The 23086-nt window shown below is 43.8% G+C and overlaps 1 protein-coding gene across 15 annotated transcripts in view; it reads left to right on the top strand.

Annotated features, from left to right (window-relative positions):
• The window catches only part of Myt1l (myelin transcription factor 1 like), a 456412-nt gene that overhangs the window by 325802 nt on the left and 107524 nt on the right, over positions 1-23086 (top strand). For all 15 annotated transcript variants that reach the window (XM_045143668.1, XM_045143670.1, XM_045143672.1 and 12 more), the window contains one exon: positions 8955-9316. In XM_045143668.1, coding sequence (XP_044999603.1) covers positions 8955-9316 — 362 coding nt within the window. The remainder of the gene's footprint in view (positions 1-8954; positions 9317-23086) is intronic.

Here is a 23086-nt window from a genome sequence, read left to right as displayed (position 1 = left end):
GTCATCACTGCAATGCTCACTTTTGGTGCCACCCATCAGTTATCTTCTCGGGGGCTTGGCTACTCCCAGGAATAAACACCCACCACCTTATCATGGCCAAGGAAGACTGGGCAATCCACACCACACCACCTGTTTCTCTCATTACCCAGCAGACAGCTCAGGCTTCCTCTCTCTCTCCCTTTGTCTTTCTGTGTGTCTGTCTCTCCTGCACCCTGTGAAATGTTCTCCCTCCTTCCCATTCTCCCAAGGAGGAGCTGCTGTGTTGTATCCCATGACATTAGGATCATGTGCAGTGCAGTGCTCAGGGAAACGCCTCCTCCCGTGCAGGCAGACTCACTTAGTCCTCATTCCACAGTGCTTATGGAATTCAGCTCCTGCTCATTATAGGAAAGGTTTTGGGGGATAAGGCCACTGTTAGGGGCCCATACATTGGCCACATAAGGAAGCAGAGCCTCAACAATGACCTCCAGGCAAACAGCAACAAACACAGAGGTGAACCAGAGCACATTGTAACAGAAATACAGTGGCTGCAGAGAACTCAACACTAAAAACTAACTCTTAATATACTCATAGAGGCTCAGGGATTGTTCAGGAAGAGGAGCAGCAAGACTGTAAGGGGGTGGGGTAGAAATACCCTGAGGCACAGCCCCACATCCCCTACCCCAGAAACTAACAGTGGTTCTAAATACCTTATAGTGAACACCAATAACCCTACTGAGGAAGAGTCCTCAGGGAAATGGGGCTGGGGGCGAGGTGATATAAGAGTTTAACCTATTTGAAAAATAAGCTAATGAAGGAAGGAAGTGAAGAAAGAAAGGAAAGAGGAGAGAGAGAAAGAAAGAAAAAAGAAAGGAAGGAGGGAATCAAGGAAGGAAGGAGAGAGAAAGAAAGAAGGAGAGAGAGAGAAAGGGAGGAAGGAAGCAGGCAAGCAGGGCCAGAGTTAGGGAGATACTTCAGTGGGTAAAGTGCTTACTACACAAGCATGAGGACCTGAGTTCAGATCCCTACGCCCATGTAAAATGCTGGACATGGTGGTATGTGCCTGTAATCCCTGGGATTTACTGCTAGCCAGTCTAGCAAAGTCAGTGATCTCTAGGTTCAGAGAGAGACAGACCCTGCCTTGCAAATAGAAGGTGAAGAAGTAATAGAGATACTGAGCACTGTCCTCTGACCTCTACACGCATGCACACTTACTTACCTACGTACTTGCACATACACGCATACTGACACACATATACACACATACCACATATACATGAGAAGAAGGAATAGGTGGTTGGCAGACCTTAGAAATGAGAAATTCCAACATGGACAGAGTGGGTTACAATCCCTGCCCAGTGCTACCCCCAGGTGTGGCCCTGTGCTAGGTACTCAAGGCCTCTGTCCCTCAAAGATGGAGTCATAAGCATGCCAGCCTCACAGGGTGGCTGCAAGCTTGAAGAGTTTAGAAAACTAGGCAGAGCCAGGCCTAGTGGGGTGTGCCTGTCATCCCAGCTACTCAGGAGGCTGAGGCAAGAGGATCTTGAGTTCAAGCCTGGGCCTGGGCAACTTAAATAAAAAGTGGGCCGGAGATGTAGACCAGCAGCAGAGCATTTGCCTAGCACGTATGAAGCCCTAAGTTTGATCTGTAGTACTGCAAGGAAGAAAGAGAACACAGGCACACACATTGTAAAGCACTCCATCAGTGTGTGGCTGAGCTGTGGATAGAAATCAGTGTCCCAGAATCACAGTACTTCTATGACTGAATAATGATGTTAAACTTCATGTGAGACTCCTCTGTACGCCACTCCAAACATCGTCTGTGCCTATAGAGAACCACTGTATGGCTCTGAACCCATCTGACAGCCACTGTACACCACTGAGCACATCCTCACATAGGTCACAAGGTCTCCACACCCCATCCTCTCCTGTTAACAGCTGTGGCAGAGACCGTAGGGTGGCTGTCAAGTTAATTTTCAATTACACAGACACTGCTCCATGTTTATGTTTTCATAAGGAAGGCAGCAAACAAAAAGTCCTTATATATAACCTGGAATTCAGCCTTCAAATTACCTAGTGTATCAAGTACATAGCTCCATGGAGGGAGTTCCAAGGTAAGGTTACTCATTTTCCAGAGCAGTCTACTTCAGAGCATGCAAACTGTTTAAGCCAAGTTAAGGCAAATTTCAAGACCCTTCAAAGGACCTGGATGCACCCAGAGAAGCCCTTGGGAGAGCAGAGCTGCAAGAAGCATGGGATAACAAATCTGAAATCCCCACAATCTTCAGCCCAGTGCATCCTGTGTGTCAACTATGTCCTAAGTGAGACTGGAACCAACAGCATGGTGTTCTCCATGGACAAGACTGAACCCCTGTTCAAGCCATGAAGTGTATCTTTGACAGCAGCAATAATGTGTCCATGTCTGAAAAGAGTAACTTCCTGTTCACCAAGAACTGTGAGCTAATAAACAAACACCTTTACCTGTGGGGTAGTGTTGCAGTCAGGTTCACATTGCTGGCAGAAAATACCTGACCAAGAGCAGCTTGTGGAGAACAAAGAAGTGTTATTTGGGCTTACAGACTTAAGGGGAAGTTCCATGATAGCAAGAGAAAATTATGGCATGAGCAGAGGGGTTGGGAATCATCTCCTGGCTAACATAAAATGGACAACAACAACTGGAGAGTGTGCCAAGCATTAGCAAGAGGAAGCTGGCTATGACACCCAACAATACACTGCCTCCAGGAGGCTTTAATTCCTAAATTGCCATCAGATGGAGATAGCATTCAGAAACACCTGACTCAAACCTCCACATTCTACCCCTGGACACCATAAACAGATAACCATACTTGATGTAAATGCAATGAATTCATCCAACTATAAAAGTCCCCATAATTTTTCATCAAGACCAATGATATTCAAACATTCCCATAATACAAGATCATTTAGCTGAGCCATAATACCAAAAAAAAAAAAGCACAATAATGGCACAGAATAAGCATTCACACTGCAAAAGATGGCACTAGGTATAGCAAAGACCTATTCAACCAATACAAGTTTTTTTTAATTATTTTGGTTTTATTTTTATTTATTTATTTGAGAGTGACAGATAGAGAGAAAGAGGCAAATAGAGAAAGAGTGGGCATGCCAGGGCTTCCAGCCACTGCAAACAAACTCCAGATGCATGCGCCCCCTTGTGCATCTGGCTAGGGTCCTGGGGAACCGAGCTTTGAACCAGGGTCCTTAGGCTTCACAGGCAAGTACTTAACCACTAAGCCATCTCTCCAGTCCCCAATACAAGTTTTAAAACAAACAGGACAGACATCAAGCTCTGTAACTCCAAGTCCAATAACTTTAACCTGTGAGAAGCCTCCAAGTCTGATAATTCTAACCAGTGACAAGTCTCTGGAATTCCAATTACTCCCCTCCAGCTAGACTACTCACAGTCCCAGAAAACTTTATCTTGTGCAGTCAGCTCTCCTTGGCAGCCACCCCGTAGTCCTGGCATCTCCACTGGTTCTCCACTTCAATCCATGGTTCATCCTCATGGCTCCATCATGTCTCCATGCAAGTAATCCAACAAGTCTGTTTCACACTGCCCATGGCCATTTCCAAAATACAAATCCATGTTTGTATTCAAATTCAAATTCAAAGACCCTCTCTTTTCTACATTTGCTATACTCCATAGTACCAGGTAGGCTGCAAATTTGTTAGTCCAGGGGAGAATAAAGACAACTTTGAAGAACAGGACACTCCTTCAGCACCCAGACCCCCTTCAAAAGACTGAATTCTTCCTGTTGTCCCAATGCAGGTCAGCTGGCCCAATCTCAAATGCTACAATTGCTCATACAATTGCAGCTGAATGGGCAGAAGTTTTGAACAAAAGATTTCATTTCTCTGCCATATCCCTCTGTTCACACACATTTCTATGTAATGTAACCCTGAACAAGTTACCAGGATTCAGGCACAACAGCAAACCTCTCACGCAAACTGCTTCTAGTCCAGTCCAGGCAAAGCTTTCCCACCCTCATAAGCCAAACCTCACAGTCCATAGTTTTTAACTGCATTCAGATCTTTCAACTCTGACCAGAATAGTCCATTAAGCTGTACTTACAGCATTGCAACACATCTCTTAGGTTAAGGTTTCAAATCCTTCCACATTCTTCCTGCAAAGCAGTCCCAAAAGGCAAAAGCCACAGAATCAGGTTTCTAGCAGCAATGATCCCACTTCTTGGTACCAACTTTCTGATGCAGTCAGGTCCATATTGCTGGCAGAAAACCCCTAACCAAGACCAGATTGCAGGAGAAAGGGTTATTTTGGCTTAAAGACTCAAGGGGAAGCTCCACGATAGCAGGGGAAAACAATGACATGAGCAGAGGGTGGACATCACCTCCTGGCCAACATCAGATGGGCAACAGCAAGAGGAGAGTGTGCCAAACACTGGCATGGGAAAGCTGGCTATAATACCTATAAACCCACCCCCAATAATATTCTCCCTCCAGGAGGATTTAATTGGCATCATCTTGGAACCTAGCATTCAGAGCACCTAAGTTTATGGAGAACACCTATTTCAAACCAAGGCAGGTATTGCACCACAACCCTCACCAATGGAATAATGCACCCCAGCCATAATTGTGGGGTACTATGCCACAGCCTTCACCATTGGGTAACACCAACACCCTCACCTTTATGTGGCTTAATCAATGTTAGAATTCTAAGACCACACTTTCTCATTTCTAAGTCAACATTATTTCCCTTTTCTCTCCTCTTTGGGCTGTCTCTCTGCTACATCCTAAGGCCAGTGTTCAGTTTAATTCTAATGCCTGAGACCTACATTAATTTATGGAGACAACATGGAAAATCTACAAGAGATCATTCTTGTTGGCAGAATGTTTTTGAGCTACCATGTCCTTAGTAATAACTGTATTTACTAATTCCTTGAGGTTTCAAGTGTGTGTAAAAAATAAAAAATAGTGATTTTTTATGTTTAGATATTGTATTTTATAAGAAGGAAAATGAATATAGGAGAGGCCTAGTGAGTAGTGTTAGCCAACTGGTCAGTACATGGTGATGGATTTGGTTTCCAAGGCTACTTTTAAACCTCAGGGGCATGTAGAGGCTTTGACCTCACAGAGGCAACTTCAATACATACTTGAGACCATGTCTCAACACCACCTCTCTCTCAGGGGTGGGTTGATCCTAGGGGTGGACCCACAGGACATGTTCACAAGATGCCCGGGCCAAGCATCAGAGAACCCAAGTCTCCATTCCAGAAGTTTGGGCTGCCTTTCCAAGTCCAGGCCTTTCCACCATTGTCCATGTCCATCTGAGTCCCATGATGCCCTTCATTGCTTTACTTGCCTACTGTAGGGACCATTCTCCAGAAATATGCTGGACTCTCAAAGGACTGCCCCTGAGCACTCTGTTTGACTGTGGAAATGTCTGTGTTGCCCATAAGCTACCCCCTAGCCCCATGTATCACTGGAAATGTGACTAGTGCACCACAGTAATTGGACTTTAAATTATTTTTAATTAAATCATCAAGTATTTCTTTCTCTCTCTCTCTCTCTCTCTCTCTCTCTCACTCTCTCTCTCTCTCTGTCTCTCTCTCTCTCTCTCTCACACACACACACACCCATCTCTCTGTCTCTAACAAATAAATAAATAAGTAAAAATAAATTTTTAAAAACTAATAATAATAATAGGGATGGATAAATGGCTTAGTGGTTAAGGCACTTGCCTGCAAAGCCTAAGGACACAGGTTCAATTCTCCAGGTCCCATGTAAGCCAGATGCACATGGTAGTGCATGCATCTGGAGTTTGTTTGCAGTGGCTAGAGGCCCTGGTGGTCCATTCTCACTCTCTCTCTCCCCCACAGCCATCTCTCTGTCTCTAATGAATAAATAAATAAATAAAAATAAATCTTTAAAAAATCAAATATGTGTAATGGCTACTGTTTTGGATTCTGTAGCTCTGAAACATGGGTGTCAGCAACACATGTGTCCATCCATTTCCTTATGTGGCATGTGACCAATAATCCCACCACAGCATGGTGAACTCTCTCATTCTCCACCAATGGAGAAACAGTGGATTGTCCTTCCACAAGTATTCACTGGGCACTTGCCTCCCTCCAGTGAGCCTTCACTGTGTGACTGAAAGCAGGATTGAGGGACGAGGGATGCGGGCTGAGGCCATGTGGTGAATTGCAAATGAGAAGTTGAGCGTGGAGCCTCTCTGCATGTGGAAGATAAGGGTGGCAGCCAAGCACAGTCCCTGAGGCCTCCCCTGGGATTCACCTTTGCAGCTGCTCCACATACTCTGCCACTGATTCCTCATGGTGTCCTCAATCTGGGGACACTGCTGACTGTAGTTGTCTTTTGGAAATACATGCACATGTAGACAGATGCAAGCCAAACTGCGTAAACTGGGCCAGGTTTAACAGAAATAGTCTGGGTGATGTTGAATCCTGCACTCAGCTAAGTTCCAGCCAGGAGAGAATATCAATTCAGGAAGTCTGAATGTTTTAAATTTTTAAGACATTGAAGGACTGGTTCTCGTGCATTGTGCGGGTGAGTAAACTGAGGCCCACCAGAGAGAGAACCCAGGTGCCGAATCCAATACTTGCAAAAGGCAGCCCAGACACAGTTTGGGCATGAGGGTCCCTCTGTTACTGAGCTGGAGTTTTCCTTGGTTCTTGTTTTCTTGAAAGAAAGAGCTCAGCCTAGAGACATAGACAGTTTAAGCAAAAGATTGTTTGGCAAGGCCAAACAAAGCAATAGTGTATCCCAGAGAGTTTGATGCGGGCTGACCCAAGAGCAGGGAGCAGCAAGAGAGCTCGGGTGTGTTACTTTAATAAAAAATAAAATTAGAGGCCGGACATGGTGGCACACGCCTTTAATCCCAGCACTTGGGAGGCAGAGGTAGGAAGATCGCTGTGAGTTCAAGGCCACCCTGAAACACCATAGTGAATTCCAGGTCAGCCTGGGCTAGACTGAGTGAGACCCTACTTCAAAAAAGCAAAAAATAAATAAATAAATAAATAAATAAAATAGAAGCTTTTATGAATATTTATGAGATGGGTAGCATGCTTGTGGGAGTAGGGTGACCCCCTTTATCCCCCTCAAGTCATAGTGGAGCAACTCGCCCTTTCTTCTCATCATCTTCTTGAAAAAGCCCACAAGTAGGGGAGTCAAAACCACAATACAATTGAGTATTATAAAGCAGCCTAGGTCTTCTGAGGATGGGCCTGCATGGCCTTTCCATGTGCAAACTGGATGGCACACCAGCTTCCTCAAGGCTTTCAGTGTCCTGCAGAGAAATCCAGAGCGCCCCCAGCAGCTGCCAGGTGGATCTGTCAAGTTCTCTTGCTCATCCCACCCTCACACTCTGAGCTGTGATGTGGAGGTCCATGCTTCATTGTGCTCTCCCTCATGCTCATGTTTAGAGATGGTCTGACTTGACATGTGTTGAGGTATCTCTTGCTCTGCCAGTTAGCACTTACATATCCTGGAAAGTTCAGGTCCAGTGTGGATTCTCCCTGGAGGTCTTGCTGGCACCTGACCATCTGCCCTTCTCTTGAATGACATAATATCCTCCATATACCATATCAGAGGATCCACAAGCCCTCATCCAGGCATTCATCCCACATTGGTTCACTGCCATGATGTGTAGGTATAGGGGGTGAATGGTGAATAGCAATGAGGGAGTAGAGACATATATCCAAGTTCCTGCTGGACCCCACAGCCTTGGGGAAGGACTGTCCTTTTACCTTATCATCTCCTGTGTAGCACAGGATCCCTACCAGCTGACTCAGAAATGATCATGTCACCATTCCCAGCTCCAAAACCGTGCCAACTCAATCTGTGGGACTCCCCTCCAGAGCCTAGCAGACAGCAAGGGAGATCACACATGGCAGTCTGGACAAATGAAATGTTTCCCACAGCATTTTTGCCTCATTATCTTTCCCTCCTGATTCCTTGAAGCACATAGAGACTTTTCAGAAAAGGAAAAACTCGACAGGCAACAGAGTTTGGATAATCATCTTTTGTCAGGAAAGATTGTGAGCTCTTCTGTGAGGGTCTGACCCAATTTGAGCCAACTTCAGCCTGATTTAGTGGATACTGACAGTAACCATGAATTCATTCCCTGGGAGGTAAGGATGCGACCAATATTACCCGACTGACAATACCCAGCCCCCTATACTTGAGGCTCCACCTTTCATCAACAACCATCTATAGTTTGTCTGTGTTCACTAGGTTTTTATTTCTAAAGAGGTTATTGTATCGATAATCAGTACAGACCCAAGTATGCCCAAGCTCTTTCACAGCATACACATTTTTATATTTTATGTGTGTGTATGTTAACATGATGTGTCTAAAGTAAATTCTATTTTTTAATATTTATTTACTTGAAAGATAGAGAGATAGAGGTAGAAAGAGAAGAGGCAGGCCAGGACCTCCAGCTGTTGCAAATGAACTCCAGACACATGCGCCTCCTCATGCATGGGTCCTGGGGAATCAAACCTGGCTCCTTTGGCTTTGCAGGCAAGCATCTTAACTAAGTCACCTCTCCAGCCCAAATAAATTCCATTTTAAAGTATGTTTTATATGATGTAGATCGAGTAAAATGTTTATTAAGTTGGATTGGCACTCACGTCTGTAGATGCACCTGACATACAACCACTGTAAATGTTTCATGAGCTATCCTCATGAACTTTGCTAGAATCCCCATGCCATTTGGAGTCATGGATAGATAAGCTAGAAGACTCTGACTATATGTTAATGGTAATTAGACAGACACAAGAAGTACTTTGCTCTACCATCTTAGCAGATTTGTGTGAGAGAGGGGGGACATAGATAAAACCATACCCCTTGCACTTGCATTATAAAAATTATGCTCAACTTCTAATGTCTTCAGAGATCCTATCAAACGTTCCTTCAGATTGTAATGCATATCTCTCTTTCTCTGTTTTTATCAGTGTGTATGGTTGTCCCTTGGCTAAAAAAAGAAAAACACAAGACAAACAGCCCCAAGAGCCTGCTCCTAAAAGAAAACCATTCTCGGTGAAAGCAGACAGCTCCTCAGTAGACGAATGCTATGAGAGTGACGGCACTGAAGACATGGATGACAAGGAGGAAGACGATGAGGAGGAATTCTCTGAGGACAACGATGATCAAGGCGATGAGGATGATGAGGATGAGGAGGTGGACCGGGAGGAAGAAGAGGAGATAGAAGAGGAAGATGATGATGATGATGATGATGATGGAGAAGATGTGGAGGAGGAAGAGGAGGAAGAGGAAGAAGAGGAAGAAGAGGAGGAGGAAGAAGAAGAGGAAAATGGTAATCTTTAAAATACTAACCAAGTGTCAGGTCATGATCTGTTTAAGTTTTCTGTGTGAATTTTCTGGTATTAATATCCTTGGCACCCTAACAGTTGTTGTATGAATAAGTTTCTTGCTCAGTACTGAAAAGATAAGCTTCTTATGTGAACTTAACCATTTCTTAAAGAATAATTCCTTTCACTTATCTGCTGGGTTTTAGATTCTGTTTCTCTCAAATAGTTATCCAGATTGGTTGTCACAGCAACTTGCTGAAATATTTATGGTGTACATATTTGATTAGCAAAGCAAAATGAAGCAAGAAAACTAATTTAGCATGTCTGGTCTTTAACTTTACTTTTTCTTGAGTATTCTGCCCAAAAATTGCAGTTACCAAGCAGTGCTGTTGGCATGCCTTACCCCATACACCTCCACAGCAGGAGAGCCTTAAAAAGGCATCATGCATGAACTAGTGAGGTAGATTCCCTGTCTGTTGATTGCCAAAGCCCTAGTTTGGTGACTGTCATATGGTTGCAATAGGAAGAGATGCTACTGAAAGGAACTAATCAAGAGGTTGGCCAGGTTCTTTCAGGTTTGAAGACCATGTTTCTGGTCTGAAGCATCCAACATTGTGAGTTATATAAGCAGAAAGCATTCTGCCCAGGGCATGGAGGGTGCTTCCATAATACACTATGGATGATTTGCTTTGTGCACAGTTTTATGTCAGTGCAAAACTCAAAAATATGTCTTCAAAATGAACCCTGTCCTAAAGGCCGTTGTTTTTATTCTAGAAAAGAGTGGTGGCTTTCTCAAGATCCTAAGTAGACTCTTTGGTGGCTTAGGGTTTTCCTCATAGAAATGCAAAACATGATGAGCTTGTAAAGGGGATTCTTTTTCTTACCTTTCTCCCTCGGCTCAAATGCTCTTCAAGAATCTGAGATCCCAGGGAGCTAACTGATGGATGCAGAGTCATTGTCTCAGCTGCTGGAAAGAACCCATTTAGATCATGCAGGCCTTGCTACACCCCATGTGCAGTTATAAATAAATGTGGGTATTTCCAACTTCATGATCATTTGTATTATGAAATCTGAACTTGATGAGAGAGCCTGTACTATTATAGGGAGTCAAGATCTTATGAAATCAACTTCTCACTTGTGTTAGATATCTACACACAGAGACACATAACATAAATTACATAAATAAAAAGCTATTCTCCCAACATTCTTGTGTCTGCATATTACAGAACATTGTAACCAGAAGTCTAACAAATTATGTCAAAGCTCATGCCAATCATTACCACTGACATTGCCCACTCTGCTGTGGCACTCAAATGTGTCAGTACCACTAGTGAGATGCTAAGAATTATTATATAGCCCTGTGTGGTGCAATATGTGGGAAGTTAGTAGAAAAGACCACTTAGGCAAATAATGTAGAGCCATAATATCAACTGTATACACTTTTGGAGGATACCCTTAACTGTCAAGCCTAATAGATGGCTTATATCTTGACCATGGCATATCACTGAGATGCTCTGAAAGCCTGTTCTTTCACATTCTCACACTGTTTGAGAAGCAGCAGACATTAATATTTGGAGTTATGAAGGCTTTGTGTGCAATGGATTAACAGGTTTGAAATATGAATCAAGGGTCTTGACCAAACTTATATTCTATTATCCATTTTCTAGAATTAAACATTTTGATCTTATTATGTTTAGAATTATGGTTTAGGGAACCTATCTTTAAATACCCACAGAGACATATTTTGAAAAATACTCAGAAGTATTATGGAGATATGCTAGACTGTGACTTTGTAAAGTTGGGTTATTCTGGCATAAATTCTTAGAACATGGTTGTATAGAGCTAATGTGCTGTGGTCAGAGAATTTTTTATGAGGCAATGTCTCCTGCTAGTCAAGGCTGACATGGAACTCTGTAGCTCAGGCTGGCCTCAAACTCATGGCAATCCTTCTGTCTCAACCTCCTGAGTATTGGTATTAAAGTATGAGCCACCATTCTTGGCCAGAAAAAAAAAATTAATTAGCATATTTTATGCATACTATGATAAATGTCTTTAGAGATTCCCATGATGAGGGCTATGATTTAATTAGATAGCTAATATGTATGAGTTATGACTTATTTTCACACTTCCTCCATCAAGAATGAAGGTCCTTAAATATATGTATGTGTTTATATGTATATGTCCATTCATGTTTTAAATACACACACACACACATCCTTTTGAGTTCATGTTGCATCTCCTCATAAACAGGAAGGAGACTGCTCTGAGGAAAAGCCAGGCAACATGCAGTCCACAGGCCAGGTGTGCTGCCCTCTTTAACTGATGTCATTTGTTTAAACTCTCTACTTCCAAATGCTGGGACTTTTTTTCTGCCTCTAGCATCTCATATCCACCTAAGACATTGGGCACTGAAACACTGTTCCCATAAAAATCAGGGTGAATCACTGCAGGTACTCCTTCTCAGTAGCTGTGAGTGCTGCCTCCAAGTTCACTCTAAGGAAGAGTGGATTGCTTAATGATGTTGGAAGCCTCCCCAGTGTCCTATGTGATTCCCCAAAGTCAGTCAAAACAGCCAACCAGTGCCAGAATTAAAAGCCTAGGGTGTGGAGACCAAGCAAGAGAGATTGCTCTGGAATGCAGCTCCCCTCTGCTGTCCACTGAAGCAACCTGGCGAGCTGGTGGTCCACACCTGCAGATTCTGATCTCAGACCCTTTTCCCAAAGCCCTAACCACGTAACATTCCAGTATAGGAGGACATAATTAATAGGGCATTTCCACTCGGCAGTAACTCGATTTCTTGTAATAACTCGATACTAGGCAAAGACCATGCTGCGTGAATTTTTCCTCACAGAAACATTTTTCTAATTGCAAAATTTCCCAGGGTGTGCTTTCTTTCAAACAGAGTGATGCTTGGGCCCCCAGTTGCATTCGTGTCCTGATAACCTGAGGTGGATGGCTGGCGCTGTCAGGAGGGAAGACGATGAAGGTGCTGAGTGGTCTGCCCCTGAACTCCCCAGCCTCCCCTCAGGGCACTGTTCTCCATATTGATTAGCCAATTATCCTCCTGTATCTTTCCCAGGGACAGGTCCCTGATGAGGGAAGCAAGCTGAAATGCAGACAGACTGTGAAAATCAGAATTAGCCAGCCAGTGTTCTTCTGTAGTCAGCAGAAAAAGCAATGAGTTCTGAGACCAACATAGAACAAAGATGATATGTTTAGTATGCAAGACCTCAACTTGAGGAAGGCTGCGGTCACAGTTGGGAGAAAGAAAATGGTGAATTTTTGTCTTCTTAAAATTAACCTTTCTCTGTGTCCATGAGAGCCTTCATGGGGAAGATGGGGGCAACATTTGGAGTGCAGGTGTGCTGAAGTTTATGGCCCTGCAGCTTGGAAATGAGGCTGCCTTCAGTGAGAACTGTCTGCGTATCAGCCTATAATAGAAACTCACTTTGTGCCAACTAATTTTTGCTTAATTATAAAATATAATTATATCATATTTCATGAACGTTTGGGTACTTTGAAAGAAACCAGGAAACGTAATGAAAATGTAATGCTAAGTATACAGAAGATGCAAAGAGCATGCATAACATGTAGGGAAAAGCATTTTTACATAGTAATAGGAAAAGATGAGATAATAGATCTAATGTGATCTCATTCAGCCTGTTTTTAAAGTGTGCTTTAAAGAATTAGCGACATATTGGGTGCATCTCATTCATTTGATTTTTTTTTTTTTAATCCTAAGTGCCAGTTTGTCAGAGTGCAATGTCTAGGGGATATTTCCAGCTCTAGTTGTGTCACTCACCATCAGCAAGACATTAGCCTCCATAGACCTCAGTATGAAGCAGGATTTAGGCATGAGGACTCACTCTAAACTCACTCCTGATCTTATTCTGCAGTCTACAAAGCACAGGCATAAAAGTTCTTGACAAATGTGAACAGTGTGGATTGTTCATAGCTGTGATATTGTGATCATGATCAAGGGTGACTGTGGTGTGACATATACTCAGCTCTGTGCCACTCTAGACTTCAGCCATTGCCTACCTGGAGCAGTGACCTAGTCACACTATAAACCGGGTTGGGTCTGGGAACAGCTTGAAGCTGTCCAGTTAATTTCCAAATTCCAACATTCCTCATCACCACTGCAGCCTCTGCCCTGGATGGTACAGAGGGGAAGTTATCTTCTGCCTCAGACTTTGCAGCTACTTTCTGCTCTGCTCTGCTCAGTGAGGAGGTCTGGTCCAGGCATCTCTCCATATTTAGAGTTATGTGAATGGACATGGAAGAGGTTCCATCTGAGTCCAAGAGGATCATGGCTCTACTGACTTTACTTTCTTTTTTAAATTTTTTTGTTCATTTTTATTTATTTATTTGAGAGCAACAGAGAGAGAGAGAGAGAGAAAGAGTGAGTGAGAATGGGCATGCCAGGGCCTCCAGCCACTGCAAAAGAACTCCAGATGCATGTGCCCCCTTGTGCATCTGGCTAACGTGGGTCCTGGGGAATCGAGCCTCTAACCAGGGTCCTTAGGCTTCACAGGTAAGCACTTAACCGCTAAGCCATCTGTCCAGCCCTTTACTGACTTCAAATGGTGTCCATTTTGTGACCAAATCATGACTTAAAATTTCCATGAAATAAATTCAAGGATATATAACTATTTAACCTAAGAACCATGAGCTGTGTTTATTTCTTAGAATTTTAATTCAATAGGGATCTAAATTCACGGATGGGAATGAATCAAATTTTTACTTATCCGTAAAGTTTTGAGAAGCTTTCTTACTAATGACATTGACATAGTTCATCTAAGTTAGGTATTTAAGAATAGTAGGATAGAGCCAGGCATGTTGGAACACGCCTTTAATCCCAGAACTCAAGAGGCAGAGGTAGGAGGATCACCATGAGTTCGAGGCCACCATGAAACTGCATAGTGAATTCCAGGTCATACTGGACTACAGTGAGACCCTACCTCAAATAATAATAATAATAATAATAATAATAATAATAATAATAATAATAATAATAGAATAGTCACATCTTTCCACCCACAAGCTCTCTGAGGTCAACGGTAACGTATTAACCTAGCTCCTCCTCTGCCTTAGTCTCTATTTCTCTCTCTCGGTCAGTTTCTATCTTTCTGTCTCTGTACCTACTGTGGGTCAGCTTGTCATCATTCTCATAAAACAGCTGAGAAAATCAACTGAAGAAAAGGACTTATTGTGGCTGCCATTTAAGAGATCTCAACCATGGTCAGTTAGCTTCATTGCTTCTGAGCCTGTGCCTAAGTAGAGCTTCATCTGTAGAGGAGAGTGTGTGCTAATGCAGTTACTCACCCTGTAGCAGTTGGAGGGACAAAATATATCCTTCAAATGCACAGTGACCTCTAACAAGGTCTTACCTCCTAAAGTTTTTATCACATCAATAACTCATTAACTTGTAAATCCATGGATGAGGTCAAAATCCTTGTGACCCAGTTTCCTCACAGAGGCCCACCTGGGAACATTGATGCATCTGACTTCGATAGAGTAAGGGGCTCCTCATACAGGCACCTTTCCACTTGATGGAGCTTGCATGTGAGTCTGTGAGCCGAGTGAGCTCCAGGCATGCTAGAAGGACAGCAAGCCTCCTCTCAGGAGGTTAGAAGTTCAGAGCATTAGTCCAACCAAGCAAAAGACCACATCAGGCACAAAGAGAGGCTTTGGCAAACTTATATCCTGTAATCATATGCATATATTAGATTTGTATGTGTCATAAAAATTATGGGAGGGCTGGGCATGGTGGCATACACCTTTTATCCCAGCACTTAGGAGTCAGAGGTAGGAGGATCATCATGAGTTCAAGAGAACCCTGAGGCTACATAGTGAATTCAAGATCAGCCTGAGGTAGAATGAGTCCCTACCTCAAAAACCAGTATATATATATATATATATATATATATATATATATATATATATATATATAGATATATAGATATATAGATATATAGATATATAGATATATAGATATATAGATATATAGATATATGTATGTATGTATATGGGAGGGCTGGAGAAATGGCTTAATGGTTAAGGCACTTGCCTGAGAATCCTAAGAACACACTTTTGAATCTCCAGGTCCCACATAAGCCAGATGAACATTCATGCAAGTGTGCAATGTTGCACATTGTAGCAGATAGCTTCCAGTTCACTGAGATGAGCTTCCAGACCAAGCACAGTTATGGAGGAAGGGATATTTATTGAAGCTTACAGATCCAGGGGAAGTTCCATAAATGGCAGAAGAAGCTGGCCTGCCTTCACTGGACCAAACAGAGAGAGAGAAACACAAGCCAAAAAGCCAAAAGCCACAGCACACTTTAGGAACTCCAGCTAGGCACACTTTGCATATCTTCAGATTGAAATCTGAAACCCACCACCACACCTTAAGATCTACCCAGTGACACTGCCTCCAGCCAGGTGGCTGCAGATGCAAACTACAAACAATAAAAACTGAATATATTGGGGGCTATCTATTCAAACTACCAAACACATGCACAAAAGGGGGCACACACATCTGCAATTCATTCACAGCAGCTGAAGGCCCTGACCTGCCCTCTCTCTCGCTCTTTCTCTCTCTCTTCCTCTCTCTTTCACTCTCAAAATTAAAAATAATAATAATAATCATGACAGAACAATTGCTAAAGTATCCATGCTCTCTCCCTGTGCTAGATAATAGGGGGATCCATCACCTAATATGGTTATGCAAGTCTAACTAAATTAAATTTAACAAATTTGTGTCTAACTTAAAGTAACAAAAATCACATGACTTTTAAACTCCATCTCTAGTCACACCAGCCACATTGCAGTTACCACATGTGGCCAGCAGTGCTGGGTATGGATACAGAGCCCTCGGTCCTCCTGCTGCACTGACGCACATGTCATGGCCCCGCTGTTCCTTTCTGTCCCCAGATGAAGTACAAAACTCTTGTGTCTCTCCTTGAATCATGGCCCCTGGATCTCTCTTCCTTGGAATCCAAAGCAGTGTGAGAGCCCTCTCCTCCTACAGTCTTCCACATATACTGTTTCCTATAGCAAAACGTTGCTCCCCCATGCTGGGCTGGAATCCTAGAATCTGCTTGCTGCGAGAAGCAGCAGTGTCAAGTGTGGAGGGCTGGGTCAATTAGTTTCCGTGGCCTGGTGTGGCTGGTGCCTGCTTCACTGCCCATGCTCCTGGGCATTCTGAGGAAGAGCTTTATCCACCAGAGTCATGTCTCAGGAAGCAACCATTAGCCAGGTTACCCAGATTGAAATGACTCAGAAACCAAGATGTATGTCCAACCTTATAAACTTGCATTAAAGGAGAAACAACTGGCTTCAGACTGGTTCCTTCATCAGCAGGGTAGACAATGGTGTGTGGCCTGCAGAGAGCTATGGTGTCAGAAACCATGGTGTGCCCTCTGGGAAATAAGCTGGCTTCCAGATGGGTGTGGGATTAACTCAAGGTCAGCGGGGCCACTGTTCTCAGTGCTCAGTAGTTATACCTTTCATGACTGCTAGAGAGAGCTGTTAGGCTTGGTACCTAAATGTGCTGTGCTCAGGCCCTTGTGCTCTCCGTCTATCCCCTGCCTCTCCACACCCTATATCAGCTATGTTGTCTTGGCTCTTCTGGATCCTTGAGGCCTTGACCCTTGCTGCTACTTCCTCCGGAATGTGCTCACTATAGAACTCACTTCCTATTGTCTTTCAAACTCAAAGATCCTCTTCACCAAGAGACCAGACCTTATCCTCTCCAAGCTATCCTCCTGGCTCTCCATCTGCCCACCCATGTCTTCATAGCATGCAACTGACATCTCAGTGTATATTCTCTTCTTAATCACTTTCACTGCTTCCACCAACTACAGTTTCTTCTAATGACAAGGATCTTACTGTCTTCATGGTTCACTGTTGCGCTCTAACTTGACTCAATTGATAGCTATTAATGTGGGTCACCTTTCCCCTTCCCTGGCTGCTTGGAAAAATCTGTCATAGCCACAATATTTGAAGTCTGAGGAGAGGACTAGTTTTGTGCCCTTTCCAAAGGTTCTGCCTGTTCATTGGATGAAGATGTCTAGAAATGTCAGGATTGAGTCCAGGGCAATGAATGGCTCCCTGGGTTCCCATTCTCTCCCTGTGTCAGGCTCCTGGCTGGGGCCATTCTCATGAGAGGCACAGTGCAATCTGGCCAGCTGAGCCACTGTCACCTTCACACTCTTGGGGGCTGGGGAGACGTCTGGCACTTGCTTCCTTCCAGCAGGGTGGAAGTGAACCAGAGTCAGCAGACACTCAGACAAGGTGACTCAGTTGGGTCTTTCTGGGTTTGCATTGGCGGACATATGCCAGCCTGTGCTCTCTCAGCCCTGCACTGAGCTGGTAGGCAATGGAAGACCAGTCAGATCCTGCCTGGGGGTGAAGAAAGGATTAACTATGCCACAAGTTTGACTGATAGGCAAGGCTGGAAGGGGAAGGATAGCTGCAAGCCCGTAGGCACAGTACAAGCAAAATCAAGGCCAATACAGTTGATGTATCGACAGATAAGGAGGTCAAGTTTTCAATGTGCAGACATTGATGAAAAGAAGTGAGAAACAATGCAGGGTTTCAAAAACAGGCTGGAAACACACTCAGAGCACTAAAACAGTGTCCCGGTACTGAGCACTGAAGAGATAAAATTAACTCCACCCAATGGAGAAAGGTAGCTGCTGGGCCTGCAAACAGAGAGACTGTGGGAGAAGGTGTGGGACGGGGGCATGAGACCATGGTGCAGAGTACTCCTCCTATGCTAGTGCGACTCCTCCTGGGTATCCTGGGCCCGTCAGAGCTCTTCTTCTTCACACAGGGAAGTGGGGGAATCTTTGGAATAGAGGGAAATAGTCTTTGCTCAACTGGCTATCTCCTAGGAACCTGAGTCTTGAGAGGCCAAAACAGTCTATAGTCATATCACCCTGAACATGCTTGATCTTGACTGATCTCAGAAGCCAAGCAGGGTCAGGCCTGGTTAGTACTTGGACAGAAGAGGCCAGAACAGTGTGACCCAAGGAAAAAAGGTACTTTTCCCTCTCATAGGTGGTGTCAGACTAAAGATGGATTGAGGCATATCTCTCTAAAACACTGGAAAAGAGTCAAAGGGAATATGCAGACTCCGTAGGGACTTTCCCATCCCCCATACCATACCACCCTCTCTGTCTCTATAATCTACTTACCCTTCAAAAATGAGTCCCAGCTAATTCTAAATAAACTTTGTTGCCTATAGGAAATAAATCCCAGATATCACTCACTCTGAACAACTTTCAAGAAGGATTTTTGAGCATTTGTATTACCATCAAAACACAGAATTCGTATACTTCTTTTCCTTCCATAACCCTTATCAGCAAGCATCCCCAATTGTCCCCAAGAAACTGCAACACCTCTGCCTGGGTCCCTGTCCAGCCCTCATGGCCATCCTGAGGACATTGTTTATAGGGAACTAGCAGAGGAAGGGTTGTGGCAGAAAAAAATAGACTGAAATAGAATTAAACTGTAATGACATCTTTATTTATTTATTTAGTTAGTTAGTTAGTTAGTTAGTTGGTTAGCTATTTTGAGGTAGGGTCTCGCTCTAGTAGAAACTGGCCTGGAATTCACTATGTAGTCTAAGGGTAGCCTCCAAATCATGGCAATTCTCCTGCCTGTGCACCACTATGCCCATCTGACTACATCTATTGAGCAAATAGGAAGTGAATGCATTGTCAGAGAAGGTGACCTGTAAGGGTCCTGTAGAGGCCCAGTGCCACTGTGCTTTAGACTTTTCTAATGCTCAGTGTCTCCTTCCACTGACAGCCCTTGTCCTTTGTCTGCCTGACTCCCACTCATACCCAGAGGCAGAGTCTGCTTGGCACATGGGGTGTCTTCTTATTGAGGTATCCTGCACACTTTCCTTAGCCTCCTGTGGTGACGGACACAATGCCCAGATGGGTCTTTTCTACTTAAAGCACATGACTATTTTCCTAACTCCGATCTTGTTTTCTGGGGATATGTGTTTGGGATAACCCTGTTCTATATTGCTCAGAAGACCCACAAGTACTGACAATAATGGAAGTATCTGTTATAGAAAAATCCTGTAGGAAAACCAGCTAGCAACTAGGGGTGTGCTTCCACTAAGTACACGCCAATGGCAAGCAGAGCATGTCTTTCTTCAAAAGTGGTATGAGGATTAGGGCCTACATGGAAGCTATGGTTCCGTTCATCACACATGCCCTGGAGTCTGAGAAGGTGACCATGCAGTTGCAGACTATACAGTGATCTTCTCCATGTTCCACCAGATAAGGTCAGGAAGAGCAGGTTTCCAGCAGGATACAGTTAGCCTGAAGAATTCAGAAAGCTCCTGTGAGCTGTGACTACAGAAAGCTTCCCACCACACCCAGTGCAAACAATGCAAACAAGCACTGTTGAGTAAAATAGAATTAGGAAGCAAGATGACAATGTGATCATGCCCCACTCCAATCCTCCAGAACCCTTCCTCTCTGTTGCTCCAGAAGACTTCTGAGTGTAAAGGAATCTGGGGTCCTCCAGCTAAGCTGAGTACCTATTGATCAGTTCAGGACAAGGGATGTTCCAAATCAGAATGCCAGGATCCCAGAGCTGAACTGGGAGAAACACCAAACCCAGAACCCAGACTGCTCCCTGCGGTAGGAACAAGGAAGGGTGGACTCTGTCCCCATGAGCTCAGAGTCTGGGGCCTCTTCTAGTAGAAGTCCTTGTCCTGGACAGCAGTGGGCTGGAGAATGTGAGCAGCTTCTCACCTACCATCCAGGAAGACAATACACGTGCTTCAGAGTGTGCTTGGGGAAATAAGTGGAAGATTTCAGAGGAGATGAACTGTGTTTCAGGTCTGGTCTGTGGAAGTAGAAAGTGTGTTGCATGAGTTGGCAGGGTCATTAGCCAGATGATGGGGTCTTCAGGATATGCCCTCAGTCTCTTCCAGTCCTTCTCTATTATCTTCATTTTGGTTCTCACCTGACTTTCTATTATCTACTTGCCCAGTTCCTTTCTTCATGATCACACCTGAAGTTGTCAGCCCAGAGCCATCCTGAATATCCATCCAGAGTATGGGATTTAACTAATTTTCTAATGTCTTTCTATGATGGCTCATTTTCATCTCTCTTGTTTAGATTTGGAATCACCTAGGAGGAGACACACTTTGGACTGTGTCTTTGAGGGTAATCTCTGAAATGTTTAGCAAAGGAGGGAAGACTCACCATGAATATGGCAGCATCATCACATGGGCTTGGGTCCCAAACTGAATAAAAAGGGAGCAAGCAACCGAGTGCCAGCATTTCTCAGTCAATGTTCCCTGATTTGTCAGGATGTGAGGAGTCTGAGCCACATGTCTCTGCCACAGTGAACTCTATCATGCCTTCCCCACCATGAGGAACTATAACCATGAGCCAAAACACATTCTTCCTCCCTTATGTTGTTTCTCTCAAGAAGTTTGTCACAGCAATGAGAAAAATACCTGATACCCTCCCACACCTGAATGAACTTAAACCTAATCAGGATGCTGTTGGTGGCAGGTTACTAAGCTGGAAGTTCTAGCACAAGCTGCAAAGCCTGCTGATATAAATATGTCTTCAGTTCATGCCTGGCTAGTGAGGAATGTTAAAGGAAGGAAAAATCTGAAGATGGATGCTACAGACAACAGCAATTACACACAAGGGCATTTAGTATGTTGTCAGCTAAGGAGTAGCTGCTAGTCTGCATCAAGCTCAATGGATTCCTCTTTGGTGAGGATTGTGCAGCCTGGTTGCTATAGAAACAGAGTCACTATGCACAGTGGTAAGACAATTGCATCCAGGATCCCAGCATGCCTCTCAGCTCTGTCACTTGGCCCCCACATGGTTTGTGGTTTCTTACAGTTGTCTTTCAGGAGTAGCAACCACTGGAGGACTTTCATAGTCCCTCCCTATGGGCATCATGAGGATAAGCAGATCACCACTTCTAAATGAGGTGGATGGCTTTGTGCACTTATGGATTTCACTAACTAATTACACACATGTGCAGAGCTCTTGCTGTCTGCATGATGCAGTTCATGTAATATGCATGTACCATTTTTGCCTTTCCTGCCACTGCAATTGCTCTTCAAACACCTTCCATCACTTTTCATCATCTTAAGTAAACTATCAAATTTCTATATTTATAAATTGGAAATACATTTCTTTTGTATTTTTGTTGTTTGTTTGTTTGTTTTTCATAGTAAGGTCTCTCTCTAGCCCAGGATGACCTGGAATTCACTATGTAGTCTCAGGGTAACCTTGAACTCACAGGGATCCTCCTACCTCTGACTCCCAGGTGCTGGGATTAAAGACATGAAGCTCTACGCATTTTGATTCTTGCATATTCTTATACTTTCATAAAGCACTTCTGTAGTGGATAAAGACAGAGATCCTTCATGGTTTGAAGCACTTGGGTGCATCTTTAAGCCAGACCTCCTTCAGGCTGGTGCAGACTACAGAGATTTCTGCTCTTATAGTTTGTTGCTTTGTACTTTCTAATTCAGTGTGTATTCACTGGCCTGTGGCCTGTTCTGGTGCTAAGAAGGAATAGCTATAGCTTGATCAGGATCAGATGGTGAAAGGAGACAAAGGCACATCTCAGACATGCTTTCTAGAAACAAACTACTGAAGAGCCAGTTTAAAAAATTTAATCCACCAAGCTCTAACTACGACAGGAAAACCTGACTCTGAGATTGCATCAGTGGAACATAGACTCCTAACAACCTGACCCAGAGGAGGAAACACAAACTTACAACATTTTATAAAGCCATCATGGGAAGTAAAATTATGCATGGTACAGCAAGGACACTGGGGTGGGTGACTGGCAGGTGGGCACACCTAGAAAGGTCTCCTGGGTTCAGCAGTCAAAGGAGCATGTCTGCCTCTGGGCTCATTTCCATAGTGGCAGAACCAGACTTCTCTCATTGCCATCTCAATATAAACATCCCCTAACTTATTAGGGAACACCTAGGCCTAGACCTGCTGAGAGTTCATCCCTGGTCTCAATGTGGTCCTGGGACTCTGCCAAATGACACACTACAAAGGGACCTGCTGTGCCTCAACTTCTTCATGGACTTCTGATTGCATGAGCCTATTCTCTTACCTACAGCAGAAACAAGTACATTTGCTTTCTGAAGGAAAAACAAAAAACTTTATCATCACAAATGCACTCTCCCTCTTTGATAGAACAGAAACTCTTTTTTTTATTTTTTTTTTAATTTATTTATTTGAGAGCGACAGACACAGAGAGAAAGACAGATAGAGGGAGAGAGAGAGAATGGGCGCGCCAGGGCTTCCAGCCTCTGCAAACAAACTCCAGACGCATGCGCCCCCTTGTGCATCTGGCTAACATGGGACCTGGGGAACCGAACTTCGAATCGGGGTCCTTAGGCTTCAAAGGCAAGGGCTTAACTGCTAAGCCATCTCTCCAGCCCAGAACAGAAACTCTTAAGATTGATTCCTGGAATTTTTTGAGGCAGGAATATTCATTTTGTGGATTGCTAATGCCACACTGTCAAAAAAATAATCCTGGTCCATCTGCCAAAACCCATGTTTATGTGGGAATCCTTTCAGTCTTAACCAAAGCAAAAACTAGCTTGAAAAGTAAATTGCTTGAATTACAAAGACAGAATTCTAAGCCTCACCATGAGTGACCACCACCACTACCCCATTCTAGACAAGACTAAGACATGGCCCACAGGACATGCTTGCAGATGGCTTGATGCCTGATTTCCTCCATTAGTC

Source organism: Jaculus jaculus, chromosome 2 (assembly GCF_020740685.1).
Source record: "Jaculus jaculus isolate mJacJac1 chromosome 2, mJacJac1.mat.Y.cur, whole genome shotgun sequence".
In the NCBI taxonomy this organism is placed as follows: Eukaryota; Metazoa; Chordata; class Mammalia; order Rodentia; family Dipodidae; genus Jaculus; species Jaculus jaculus.
This window is presented reverse-complemented; position numbering and strand designations above follow the sequence as displayed.